Source organism: Chelonoidis abingdonii, chromosome 4, assembly GCF_003597395.2.
Source record: "Chelonoidis abingdonii isolate Lonesome George chromosome 4, CheloAbing_2.0, whole genome shotgun sequence".
NCBI lineage: Eukaryota > Metazoa > Chordata > Testudines > Testudinidae > Chelonoidis > Chelonoidis abingdonii.
In genome coordinates, this window is record NC_133772.1 from 111,029,961 (window position 1) to 111,044,125 (window position 14,165).

Consider the following 14,165-nt stretch of genomic DNA (forward strand, 5'->3'; position numbering starts at 1 on the left):
TGCACACCTTTACAACCCACTATGTGGTCAACCAGCAGGCCTGAGAGGATGCAGTGGTTGGTGGGGCGGTCCTCCAATCAATTATTCCATGATCCTACCCTCCTCCGAAGGTAAGCTTGTGATTCACCTAATGTGGAATGGACGTGAACAAGCACTCGAAGAAGAAAAAATGGCTACCTACCTTTTCGTAACTGTTGTTCTTCAAGATGTGTTGTTCACGTCCATTCCACCACCTGCCCTCCCACCCCTCTGTCGGAGTTGCTGGCAAGAAGGAACTGGAGGGGTTTGGGCCAGCAGGGGTATATATGCATGATGCAGTGGCGCTGTTCAGGCAGGAGCCCTGCCAGCCCAATGGGTACCGCTAAGGGAAAAGTTTCCGACACTCATGCATGCGGCGCACGTACACCTAACGTGGAATAGACATGAACAATACATCTTGAAGAACAACACTTACGAAAAGGTAGCTAACCAGTTTTTAACCTGGGTTTAGGAGCTCCTTCTCAGAGAGTATGTCGACACTGCAGTAAAAGACCAGCAGCTTGCCTGGGTCAGCTGACTTGGGCTGCAGGGCTAAAAACTGCAGTGTAGATGTTCTGGTTCAGGCTGGAGACTGGGCTCTGAAACCTGCCCCCCACCCCCCCCGAGTTTCTGAGCCCAGGCTCCAACCTGAGCTCAAACATCTACACAGCAGTTTATAGCCTGCAGCCTGAGCCCTGTGAGCCCAAGTCATTTGACCTAGGTTCTGAAACTCAATGTTGTGTGGGGTTTTATTGCAGTGTAGACATACCTTAAGAGTCCCCAGGCTGAGGTATGTAGGGAAACCCATGCCTACCAACTCCACTGGTTGACAGCCTGGGCCCTTATTTGGAACTGCAAGAATCGGTCCTCCTCAGTCCCTTGCTGTTGCCTGAGCTATTTCCTACCTTTGTAATCTTCCCCATCTTCTTTGGTGTGATGACTTGTCTGGCAGTTCCTCACCAGTTTTCTGGAGGGATCCTCTCTCTGCTATCCCTCTGTCTCTCTGGCAGCCACCCCATCCTCCTGTCTTGCAACCCTTTTATATTTTTATGCTGTGGGTCTGCCAATCAGCTCTGGCTGAGAAAGCAGGCAGTTGGTTTGTTAACCCTGTGGCTGCTGAACCAGCATGGGGTGGAGAGACCCCATGACAGGCAGGAAGACCATCTGTGCTCGGAGACCATCTGAGTGGATCAAATTGCATATGTAAACTTATTGAGATTTTTTGGGCATGTCAGTACCTGAAAATATCAACAGATTCACCAGGTCTGGCATTTCAGAGGAATATCTCTATTATGGAAAATTAGACTGTTATTTGGAGCTTGATTCATTGTTCACATGCAACTCTGGAGTATCCTGAGCAGCTTTCACTGGATGAGTTTTTCATTATGGTCAGCATCCTTTAGCTCAATAAACTTAAGGTTAAGTTGCTCTACTTGATTCCTCGGTGCCCCAGATTGTTTGCATATCATTTATCAACATCCCACTTGGCCTTGAGGCATGTAGTTGTATGTTATACAGTGCACACGAGGCAGTAATCTAGATAGCTTCTGCCACGGTGAACTGCTGCTGGCCTTCTAACCTCATTACTCACCTTTTCTCTATCTTAGATTCTACCTTTTGTCACTATGTGACTCTTGGGATCTTTAGAAAGTCACAAGCATGGTACATGTTACCAAGCTTCTCCTTTTAGCAAACGGCACCACCTTCTGCTGAAGCCACCTACAAACCATCTTCCAGTCACCAGCTCCATACTTCCTCGTTACACTCCCCGGACAATCCTAGTCAGTAATAGTGTCACTCCTAGCCTTTGATAGAAATCTGTTAACAGACTTCAGGAGCTTTGCTGAAGCATGGTTACAGGGGTCTGTATAGATGTGGGCTTTGTGAACACATCTCAGACAAACACTCAACACATTGTTATAATCTCTATCTGATGCACTGTAGACTTATCTACATTGAGAGAAAACTCCTGGAGTGTTATCACTATAAAAATGGGTGGATTTGCAAGGATTTAGCATCTCCAATCACAACTATGATGTATCCACACACAGCACAGCACTGTTGCTGTATCAGTGCTTGCTGGGATTCCTGCAACACCTATCCTATAGTGCCCATCTCTTCTTCTGGGTGGAGGAACTTCTGCATAACTAAGCAATTTCCTTTAAGTGTTATGGGGAGCAATCCTGTGTTGGCCCTAGGAAGGGAGATTGAGTACCTTGAATAAGACTTTTGTTTATGAAGTGCTGCCTTGATTCCTACGGTACCTGGCCATAGATGTCGCTGCTGCTCAATCATTAAAAAGTACAAAATCTGTATAAAATTCAAAGATACAGGCAAATGAAGGCCCGATCCAAACTCATTCAATCTGGAAACAATCAAATGTACATCTCTAATCGAGCAGCCTTAACTCCATCTACTCCACAATCCTCAATCCTTCATCCTTATCACATTCTGGGGGAAAAGCTGGACACAGTGGCATGGAGTGGGATGACTAGCTGAACTGTGCAACATCTCTTGCCCTCCTGCCCACGTTAGGGAAAGACCATTGTAAATAATGTGATGCCAGTTCAGCTGGACTGAAACTAAAACCTTACCTCTAGGTTTTATGAATTAAACCCGGTGCTTGCACTCCCAACCGCCTGGCTGGCAGTTGTGTGTGGAGGCACTGGTATTTTACAAGCTGCTGGGAATTCAAGATGTTCCAAGCAACAGTTTTGTGCACCTCTATCATCTAGTATAGGCAGGGCCTAAGAGGGGGACATTTAATCAAGATAATCCTGGACCAGTAAGGCTGGGACTTGAGCGTGTCCTAGCTCATGCTAGTTCTCCATGTCATTCTGAGTACTAGCTGAGGATTCACCCCTCCTCCTCATTCTGTAATGACAGGCTATCTTTGTTGTCAGACCCAACAGTTTGCTAGAGGACACTAGCTGCCACCAAACTCATTGTGGTAGTTCTAGGCCTTGGCATCTCATTTTTGCAGAAACATGAACCCAGAACCTGCAATGAGTATGCACTACTTTGGTCTATCACTAGGACTGCTTGGTCAGCGTGCACATTGTAGCCTGCTGGGAGAAGTGAGGAAGAGGAAGACAACAGTGATTTGGGGCTCTCTCACAATTTTCCACTCCACCACCTGCTCTGGAACTGGCTGCAGGGCTGCCAAACATGCTGAAATGGTTAAGTGTACCAACTCGTAGGGAAGCTGAAGGGGAGGAGTGGCTCCTGCCTGATGGGTTTTCAAAGGGAACTGGGTCTTTTGAAGTTTTGTTTTAGCAGCTGCCAGGTATGTTGGCTTAGCCTGGTGCAGTGCTTCTGCCCCCAGCCTTCCTGTGTCACATACTTCAGTGCACGTGCTTGGAGGGAGGGGAAATAGGAGAAAACAATTAACCAAAGGTTTTCATGCTAGAACTAGCGTTTGCTATTACATTTGCACACTTAGTCTCAGGGCCTCTTATATCACTCTTATCTGTGAACCACCTTGCACACAGTTGACCCTATAAAAGTAGTAGACAATTTAGTTTCTCTTTGGTGTTTTTAATGCTTTCTACCCAGTGTCCCCCCTTCTCTGTTGCCTCCCCCAAATTGGTGTCGTAATTTTAATAATTTACATTGCTATAGCCACCTGAGTGGAAAAGGGACTTACAACTACTAAGCCTTAAAACCCCATGTGATGATGGAGTGTGGAGGGGTCAGTATCATTATGCCCATTGTAGAGAGGGGAAACTTGGATACAGAAAGGTGCAGTGACTTGCTCAAGGCCACGCACTGAATCTGTCAGAGCAGGGTATAGAAAACAGGAGTACTGACTCCCCATCCTCTGGTCTAACCAACAGAGGTACTCAGTTAAATAGAGTACAGGTGCTTTTCCCTCCCTCCACCCAGCAAATTAAGTGACTTCAATGAGACACTGTAGATGCCACCCACTTGCCTTAGTCTATTTCAGTGGGCCCAGTCAGTCCTCCACATTGCCTTCTAGTTTTCCACAGGAGCCTTGGCTCTCTGGAAATGCCATATGCCATATTGGGTATTGCAAGGAAAAGAAGATGATGGAACTACAGTGGGAGGTTGGATATTTGCAGAGCAGCCCTGGGGTGAATTGGGGATTGGTTTCTGTGTAGTCCTAAAATAAAGGAAGTGCAAGCAGACCTAAGGCATCAGTAACCAAGAGAGTATCCTCTGGCAAAAGGCCAAGCCTCTAGTTATGATGCCTAAGGACAAGGTGCCAGAAACTGTAGCGATTTCTGCTCTGCTGCTCTTGGAGACCATGCTCCGTTCAGATGGGGCTTTAAAATAAATAGAACCACCTTTCCACTCCCTCCTCACAATTCCCTGTGGTCCAGTCCAGACTTGTCACCACCAGCCTCAGATGCTTCGGAATAGAGGGGACAGATGCTTGGAAAGTACCAACAGATTGAGGAAGTGGGAAGGTGGCAATTCTAACCCCTGATGTTCATTGAGGAGAATTTTTAATATGGTTTTCTCTTCTGGCACCAAGTGCTATTTAGCAGGAAGCAACCATGGCAATGCCGTAGTTCAGACTGAACCTCCCATTCCATTTTAATGCCTTTTTTTGGTTTGGATCCTACATCCCTAATTTCACCAATATGTAATCAGTCTGCCTGTCAGCTGCCCTGCAGGTTTGTTTCTCTCTAAAGTGTGATTTGTTTCAAATGAGGTACTTTCTAGCTCTGGGGGCCTTCCTAGAAGGATCTGTACTGACTTTGAAAAGTTTACTCATAGTGTTCTACTACTTCTAGCTTGAAAACATCTAAACTGGGAAACTGTTGAAATGGCTTCCACCAGGCAAAGTATTTTCCAATAGCTCTGGGGAAGTTGGTAGCTACTTAGAGAGAGGGGGATGTAATTCATGCCTATGTGGGATGAAGTGTGTGTTTATAAATGGTGCAATACCCATGTAGACTCCAAGAGATCTTCTAGCCTCAGAGCAGCCAGCATGGCAACCCAACGCTCCCCTCAACTTAGTCATGGTTATCTTGCATTGGCTCCCTCCACACTGGCCCAAGTGCTCCCTCTCTCCCTAGCCTACCCCTCTCTGTGGTTCCCCTGCCTGACCTTTTCCAATAATGGTTGTGAATTGGCAAAGTCAGACTACTTTAGAAAATCTTCAACGGTGTCATGAAATAAAACAGAGTGGGGAAAATGTTGGTCTCAGTTCCACAATCAAAATATAGAGGAAAGGCACTGGCTAAGACTAGAATTTGACCCAGTAATTTTGTGCAGTGCTGCTGTCTGAAGCTTTGACCACCCTCGCAGGAACAGCCCAGTGACATAAGTCACAACCACACAATGCGAAGATTATAAGATGTGTGACACATGTACCTATAGCCACCCTAAGGAATGCATAACCAAAGCTTCTCCAGTGTGAGCCTTAGATATGATTTTAATATGTGGGAGGCGATGCAAAAATTTAAGGACATGCTCCCTCAAGAGGCCAGACAGGAGTTCTCTTCAGTAGTCGAAGAAGGGAAGACAGTAGCCCAGACCTCCTTGCAGGCAGCCTTGGATGCAGCCAATTCTGCATCTTAGAGGACATCCCCCAGCAGTGGGGGACTCCCCTTATAGACCTGTTTGCTGCCTGCAACAACAGAAAATGCCATCAGTTCTGCTCCCTGTGGGGCCACAGCCGGGGGTCTCTTACAAACACCTTCGTGTTAGCATGGACAACTCATCTGTATTACACCTTTCCCCCCGATTCAATTGGTACAGAAGGTTCTGATGAAGATCAAGCAGAACCGAGGACAGGCCATTCTCATAGCCCTCATGTGGCCAGACAGCACTGGTTCATCACCCTGTCTTTCAGCGGAGACCCCAATCCGGCTTTGGCTACACTTGGACCTGATCTTCCGAGACAACAGTTGGCTGCTCCACCTGAACCTCAGCTCTCTTCATTTAATGGCCTGGAACCTCCATGGCTGAGTCCTGAAGAACAAGCTCGCTCTGAGCAGCAGTAGAATCCTACTGGGCAGTAGAAAACCCTCCACCAGGGCAACTTACCTGGTAGAGTGAAAACGATTCTCCACCTGGTCTTCCTAACTTGATGTTCCACCTGTATAGTCTTCATTGCAACTTATTTTGGAGTATCTTCTGCTCTTGAAGCAGCAAGTTCCTATTCAAGATATCTGAAAGGGAGCAACCTGGTCCACAGTGCACACATTCTGAGCACACTATGCCATTGCCAGAGATGATGCCAACTTCTGCCATGCACTATTGCAGTCAGCTTGTACTTGAATTCTGAGGCTGCCTCCTGTGCAACTGCTTGTGAGTCATCTACATGGGAATGGACATGTGCAAGCACTTGAAGAATGTTACTAACATTTCTGTAACGGTTGTTCTTCAGGATATGTTGCATATATCCATTCCAAGAACTGCACTCCATCCCCTCTTACCTGATTCAGTCGGTAAGAAGAAACTGAAGGGACATGGGGTTGGCGGGACCCTTTATACTGGTGCTATGAGTGTGCGGGACCAGAGGGCACCGGAGCCAACCTGACGGATATCACTAGGAAAAAATTCCAGCAACTGTACCTGGGACACACGCACATCTACATTGGAATGGATATATGCAACACATCTTGAAGAACAGCAGTTACAGAAAAGTTAGTAACTGTTTTTGTTTTTTTTAAGCAGGTTGGAAAGGGCTCCCAAATAATTCCACTTTGCATGTTTCCACACCCTCTGTCACCCTATCAAAATCCAGTCTGGGGAGCAAGATGGAGGAAACTACTCAAGGAAACAGGGATGTAATGTGGGGAGGAGTTAGGTTCATCCCTGTGCAGCTTGCAAGTTCATCATATTTGTGACATTATGTAATGTTTAAATATTTTTAAAAGAGGGAAATTCCCCCACCACTTCATAAAATGGAGTTCAGGAGTTGACTATCAGTTACACAAGGGAAAAGCCATTTAAGGAAGTGGTGTGTTTTTTGAGAGAACTATGAACATTGGAAAACCTGGAAATGCAAAGTTGGTATTACCCAAACTACCTTAACTCTGCCCTTGTATCATTGCCTGCCAAACAACCAAAAACCAAAAGCATCCTAGGGCTTGTCTACATTTAAAACATATCAGCAGTGCAGCTGCAGCGCTTCAGTGAAGATGCTACCTATGCTGCAGGGGTACTCTCCCCATGTAGGTACTCCATCTCCCCAAGAGGCAGTAGCTAAGTCGATGGAAGAATTCTCCTGTTGACCTAGCACTGTCTACACTGGGGGTTAGGTTGGTTTAACTGCATCACTCAGGGCTGTGGATTTTTCACTCCCCTGAGTGATGTAGTTATACCAACCTAATTTCCTAGCATAGACAAGGCTTTAGCCATAAACACCTATTCTCATCACATTAGATTGAGAGATCACCTTAATTTTTTTGTTTTCTTCTCTTATTTTACTGTATTTTAGCAGTTCGATATTATGACCCTTGATGCCTAAGCTAAATTATATTTACAGAGCACCTTTCTCTTGCTGCATGTATGCTACTCCACCTTTTATAGCAATGGGCACCTCTTTTTAGATCACTACAGTCAACTACTTCTCCGTTCTTTAAGGTCATCTGCAATCACCAACAAGATAGACTTTTCCATCTCTGCACCAAAACTGGATCACCTTCAAGACAATTCCCTCACTGTATACAGGCTTTCATATGTAAAAGTATTGTCATTCTCTAATGCTCAGTAGTAGTGTGTATCTTCCTTACCGAACGCTATGAACCTCTTAGGGTATGCCTACAGTTTTGGAGCTCGCAGGAGTAAGTCTCCCACACTGGGTCATTAGACTTGAGCTTGTGGGGCTCATTCTAGTGCTCTTAAAAATAGCTGTGCAGACAGCACTTCAATGTTGCAGCTTGTGGTGGTGGTATGTGCAGACATACTCTTAAGAGCTGGATTATAAATTAGGTACTTAGTATGTTGTGGGCACCGAGGGTAGAGAATTGATGAAATGCCACAGATGTATTAGCATGCAATCAAAGCTTCATTCTCAACTGGTCCGAGCCTCTGTTGGCACATCTTGCAAGCTGCTAACTTGATCAAGTCTTTCTCTAAAGAACTTTCATCAGAGTGTGTCTGTCTCACACACAAGGAGTGACATGAATGGGATGGAAGGTCATGCAAATTGGACAGATTTAGTTAGAGGCATGACCATCACTGTGCATTTCCTTATATGCATGGGTTTTTTAGAAAATTGCCATATTCTCTAGACATTTTCCCCTTAAGTGAGTGATCGATATTTACAATTCTGACAAAAAACAAGGGCCACAGTATGACATGAAACCACCAGCCCAGGTCAGGGGCAGTACTGAGCTACTGCAGGAGCCATTGGGCCTAAAGCAGGATAATGCCTGAGCAGCACCCCTTGAAGCAGCACAGTGCCAGCTTGACCTTCCCCTTATAGGAATGCTAGTGGGGGCAGAGGCACTAGTTCTGTGGAGTCATTCCGCTTCTGCTTAACTGTGGCCTTCCCCTCTACTGTGGATGCAGGGATAGATGAAGGGGAGGATCTTTGTCTCCCTCCTCCCCCAGTCCTTTAGGCACCCATGCAGCAGCCAAGCACAATCTGGTCTGGGTTTTTTGGTGGGAATGCTTTAGGCTGCACCAGTTTAGCCCAACAGTTACTTCTCCCTTGCCTCTTGGGAGAGGAGCTGGGGCTTCAGCCATTCCCTCCATCCCCAGTTTCTTTACTCAGTGGGATCTTCCAGATGCTGCTAATGCACAAATAGCAAGGAGTATGGTGCTCTGGGAAAGCCAATGCAGGAGGAAATTTAATGGAAAATATTAAAGAGAAAAAAATGTGTTTGATGGGCTTTTAATATAAAAAGAAAAGGGGAAGGGGGAGATTTTTTCGCTGTAATATGAACCAAATGTTGGCTGGGATGGCAGCTGCACTCTCACTCGCTCCCTTTAACCGTGTAAGCGGCTTTTCAAAGGAGGCACTACAGAGCGCAAGGCTTGCTTACTGGCTGTGCCTTAACCCTTCCGTTCCTGGAGAGAAAGCATCTCTCCATGCAGGTATTAGCTCAGCTGGGCTTAATTACTGAGCCACAGTCAGAAGCATGTTCTAGTTTGGGGTCGGCAACCTTTCAGAAGTAGTGTGCCGAGTCTTCATTTATTCACTCTAATTTAAGTCTGACATCAGTGCATCTGGCGGGTCTATGCTACCTGCCAGATCGGCGAGTAGTGTTCAATGTATCAGGGATCGATTTATCACGTCTCATCTGGGCACGATAAATCAATCCGCTAATCGATGCCCGTACTCCACCTTGGCAAGAGGAGTAAGTGCAGTCGACTTGCCGCCGTGAGGATGGCCAGGTAAGTCGAACTAAGATACGTCGACTTTAGCTATGCAAATAGCGTAGCTGAAGTTGCGTATCTTAGTTCGAAACCTCCCATGCACCACTAGTGTAGACCAGCCCAGTGTGATCACTTTTCCTAGTCAAGGCAAAACCGGCCAGTGCAGTGGTGTGACTCACTCTCCACAAATGGTCCAGCTGCTCTACTTGAGCTTCACGTCTGTTTAATGCTTTGAAATTGGCGTGAGAGGCCAGTTCACGCAACTGCATGTCAGATTTAAGTAAGCCCTCTTCCCAACACTCTTTCATGAAGGGGGGGAATAGTAGCACACTCCCTTTCCATCACTGCTAATCCCATCACATCTGTGCCATGCTGTTAAAATGTTACAGCAGACTGGGCCTCTGTATGCAGGTGTGGGAGCATGTGCAGGCAACTAGAGGCCAGGACCACCTTCTTCCCCTCCACTTGCACTAACTGAGAGTAAAGCTGCCGTGTACTATGTGATCTTGTTAATCTGGATCACATGGAGGAGACATGCTCGGCTGCCTTCACTGAATCTCCAGTGACCTGATGAGCAGCTATGGGATGGAGGCATTGAACTTTCCAGCCAGCTGGCTGCTACTTTCTTCTTGATTTAGTCTCTGTACTAGTGAATTTTCAAAGCTGCCCTGTGTAAAGAGAAAAAATCCAAAGCTGCTTACCTGCCAAGTATTCCCCAGATCAGAGAGACTGGCAACACACTGTGCTTGGCATGGAGCCAAGGATGCTGCTAAGGCCCAACAAAAACTGGCTCCACTGAAAACTAAACATTTCATTTCATTTCATTTCATTTCACAAGACTGGCAGGTTTAGTGCTTCTGAAAGTGAGAGGCTGATAATGCCAGCTAAATCCAAGGATAGTTTAGGTAAATTCTCTTCAGGCTTCCCCTGCACAGCTGTGCCAGTGCCCCTCAATCCTGCTCTGCAGTACCATCTGTTATTACAGTGCTGGGCTATCGCACAGCTTTCCTCAGGTACCTCAGTCCTGACCTGCAGCACTCCTAGCTATTCCATTCCTGGGCCTCCATGTCCAGTTCTGCCAACACCCTTCCTTCCTAATCTGTAGCAACACGGGGTAGATGTCATATTGCCTTTGCTCCAAGAAAACTGGCTTTGTTCCAAAAGCCAGATACTCAGTGGCAGAGAGAAACAGGAAGATCTAACAGAGACTGAGGGACAGAAGTGGACAGCAAATTAGATGTGAGTTTGCAATGGTATAAGGCTTTAAAAAAAGCCCAGTGTGATTTTTTAGCAGCATTTGTAGAATCATCAAGTTAAGGAGCAGGGGAGGAATGCCGTTTCTCTCTACAGCTCCAGCGCTTTCACATCTGGAGTATTGCATTCAGTTCTAGGCACCTCATTATCAAAAACATTGACAAATAGGAGAGAGTTCAAAAGAAGAGCAATAAATGATCATATGGCTGGAGGGACTGAGTTATAGGGAAAGATTAAAGGCACTAAATATGTCTACTTTGGTTGCATTGTAACTGAGGGGACATAAGTACAAGTAAGTGAAGGGTTAGGCCCTAAGCAGGTAAAAGGATATAGCAATGGGTGATGTGATGAAACTGAGAAAAGGCAAATGTAGGCTAGATTCTCAGGGAAAACCCCCTGATGTTGAGCTGTATCAACCTGTGGATCTCTCTCGTACATTCCATCACTGTGGACACTGATCACTAGTCTGCGCAAAGTGCTGGCAGATGTCCTGATCTTGCACTGGGAGGGCTGGATGCCCTCCATAATTCTTATGATTCTAAAGTAGCCTATTTTAACACTATGAGGGCTCCCACCAGAAAGGGGGAAATAGCCAAAGGGGGCTCCTGGTAGTTGCTGCGTATTGAGGTGTCCCATTATGCCTGAATTGTTGCCTGTCATAGATAGTTTATTTTGGCAGTGAAATACTCTAGGGATTGGCAACAGGAGCCAGTCTGCAAAACCACTCCTGTTCGTGTCATTTTCCTTTCCCGCCTTTCTAACACTCCTGTCAGTTCTGAGTCTGTCCTTCATGTTTTCCTTGTACCCCTCCTGGTCTCTCATGGGACTTAGTGAATGGCTGCTTCTCTCACCTGTTTCTATAACTGTGACTGCTGGGAAGGGGCAGGTAGGATGCTAGAGAGGCTGGAGAACTGGAGAGTTTCAAGTTGCCCACAGCTGCACCTCATCACAGTAAAGAGGGAGAAGCTGATTGATGCAGAGGGACAGGAACTCTCCTACAGCTCTGCAACACCTTCGGATATCACTGGAGATTGTATTTGTCACTTTGAACTGGATTTGAACCCAGGCTGCAGTTCCACTAGCCTTGCCAAGCCAGCATGGACAATCTGCTCATTAACTTTAAAAGCTTTTCCTTGGCTTCTCTCTGCAGTGTTTTTTTGAAAGCAGATTGCAGACCAGGTGATGGTATCCCAGTTTTATAAGGGCCAGCTGCAGCCTGCCCCTTATCCATCTGCATCTACCTGGGCTGTTGAGAGGGGGCTCTGGTAAAGCTCCCTTTGTTACAGAGAATCCCCAATATACTGACAGTAACTAGCTCAGGAATGTCAAAAGCACTTTGTTCTCCTCTGGCATTTGGAGAGTCATCTCTGTTCCCAGCACATTCACAGCTGAGTGTTAGGGGCTCCCATGATACACCAGCCATACTACAGAGCAGGCCATTGCTGGCCACCCTGAATCAAAGTCACTGATTCTTAGACATCCCCAGTAACATCAGGGCCTGGGAACAAGCCAGCTGCAGAGGCTCATTGCTCTGTTTAAAAAAAATAAGAGCAAGAGAGAAGAGGAGGACCGAAAGGCAAGTGGCACTGCCCTGCACCCCAGCCAGGACTCCAGTGTTCTGGGCTGTGTCCCACCATGTTTATCATCACTTCACAGCCAGCATGAGTCAAGGGCCTGTTGTTAGGGATGGAGGCGGTACAGACTGTGCCAAAGAAAATGTTCTGTGTTATCTGAATGCTTGAGCACAAGTCACCAGGATGCTGGGAGCTGCCACACCAGACAGACTCATTCATTAGATTATTAACTGCTTTGTGCCAGCTGGTGCCTGCGAGGGCTTTGCTCTGAAAGCTTCTTGGCTTTGTCGCAGCACCTGATGCCCCATGGGCAAAGAGGTATTGCCCAAGGTTGTCTTGCATTCCTTGGCAAGGTGGGAGCGCTGATTTCTAAACCAGCACTGGGCTCCCTTGTTGCTTCTTGGCACAGTGACCCTTGTTCCTCCTTAACTCCAGGCATTACAGAACAGGATGTGAAATACTTTCATTGTCAGTTTGTTTCCTCAATGGGAGGATAAATTCTTTTTTAGTTTGGTAGCCATGGAGCCATCCCACCTTTTGCTGTGATCCTATCAGCTCTCACAGGTTAGACTGGGGGTAATGTTTTCAAAAACGCTGAAGTCCCATTTTCAAAAGTAACTTAAGTTCACCTCGGAGTCTAAATCCCATTGATTTTCACTGAGACTTAGGATCCTGAGTTGCTTACTTTTGAAAATGATACATAAGTCTGTAGTTGCATAGGCAACCCGCAAGGAACACCAAGGTACTGCAGGAAATGTTGTTGTTGCCTGAGTTCAGTACTGAACCAGGGCCCAGCATGAGGGGACTGGGGGGGACTGAAATTGAGTCCTTTATCCCTTGGTGATTCTTAAAGATCCCTTGTCACTTGTCATATGAGTGGAAGCTTGAGCCCCAGTTTCATGGCTAAATTCCAGTTTGAGTGATTACATTCTATACACTGGCTTTCTCAATGCAGCTTCAGTTGGATAAAGATTTGTCTTTACTTCTTTCTGCTGTCCACTGTTAAACAGCTATCATGTCCCATCCTAGAGGTGACTGCATTGTATAGTGGGTGAAATGACCTTTAATTCAAGTTAGTAAAATGATTTGAGATACTTTGGAATAAAAGGTGCTATAGCTATGCAAGCTATTATTATTTACTAATATTATTTCAGCAGGCACTAGCTTCAAGGGAGATGGTTCTAATCAATACAGCATTCATAGAGCCTGAGCTGCTGTGAGCATATGCTCCCTGCAGGTTTAGATTTTTAATTTTCATTTCTTTAAGAGGCTCTCTAACTCCATTCCAGCTAGGCACAGAAGTCCAATTTGGGTTCTTCTCACAAAGGCTGCACCCCATATCCCTTCCATTGGGTTCAGGGATCCAGTTGGGCTTTTTCTCCTCCTTCCAAGTCAATGAACAGACTCATCTCTAATATCTGGCCTCAGCACAGGCATAGTCCACTGGCTACAAGGATGTTGCTTGTGTCTCCACCCACAAGGTGGTGTATCAGTGAAGAGATCCTGGGCTGGGATGTGGAAGGGGATGAGGGCTCTGGCTAGGGATGCAGGCTCCAGGATGAAGCCAGAAATGAGGAGTTCAGAGTGCAGGAGGGGAGTCCAGGCTGAGGCAGTGGGTTGGGATGCGAGAGGGGGTGAGGGTTTTGGCTTGGGTTCCAGGCTCTGGGGTGGGACCAAGGATGAGGAGGGGGGTCCGGGCTGGAGGATGGAGCTGAGGGGTTCAGAGTATAGAAGGGGGCTCTGGGCTGAGGCAAGGGGTTGGGATGTGAGAGGAGGTACGGGCTCTGGGCTGGGAATGCGGGTTCCAGGGTGGGTCCAGTAATGAGGGATTCAGGATGCGGGAGGGGGCTCCAGGGTGGGGCAGGGATTTGGGGTACAGGGGGAATGAAGGCTCCAGCTGGGAGTGCAGACTCTGGGGTGAGGTTGGGGTTGAGGGGTTTGGGCTGTAGGAGGGTGCTCTGGGCTGGGACTGAGGGGTTTGGAGGGCGGGAGGGAGATCAGGGCTGGGGAAGAGTG

The 14,165-nt window shown here is 46.8% G+C and overlaps 1 protein-coding gene across 14 annotated transcripts in view; it reads left to right on the forward strand.

Annotated features, from left to right (window-relative positions):
- Positions 1-14,165, forward strand: part of TTLL5 (tubulin tyrosine ligase like 5) — a 239,726-nt gene that overhangs the window by 159,496 nt on the left and 66,065 nt on the right. Inside the window, exon 28 of one of the 14 annotated variants that reach the window (XR_012655815.1) lies at positions 5,749-5,808. The exons of 12 other annotated variants lie outside the window; for them this stretch is intronic. Coding sequence is in view for 1 of the 2 variants with exons in the window: in XM_075065565.1 (XP_074921666.1) it covers positions 5,749-5,758 (10 nt within the window). In the remaining variant the exon portion in view is untranslated. Of the gene's footprint in view, positions 1-5,748; positions 5,809-14,165 lie in introns of those variants that run through there. One more of the 14 variants, XM_075065565.1, reaches the window with a different exon arrangement.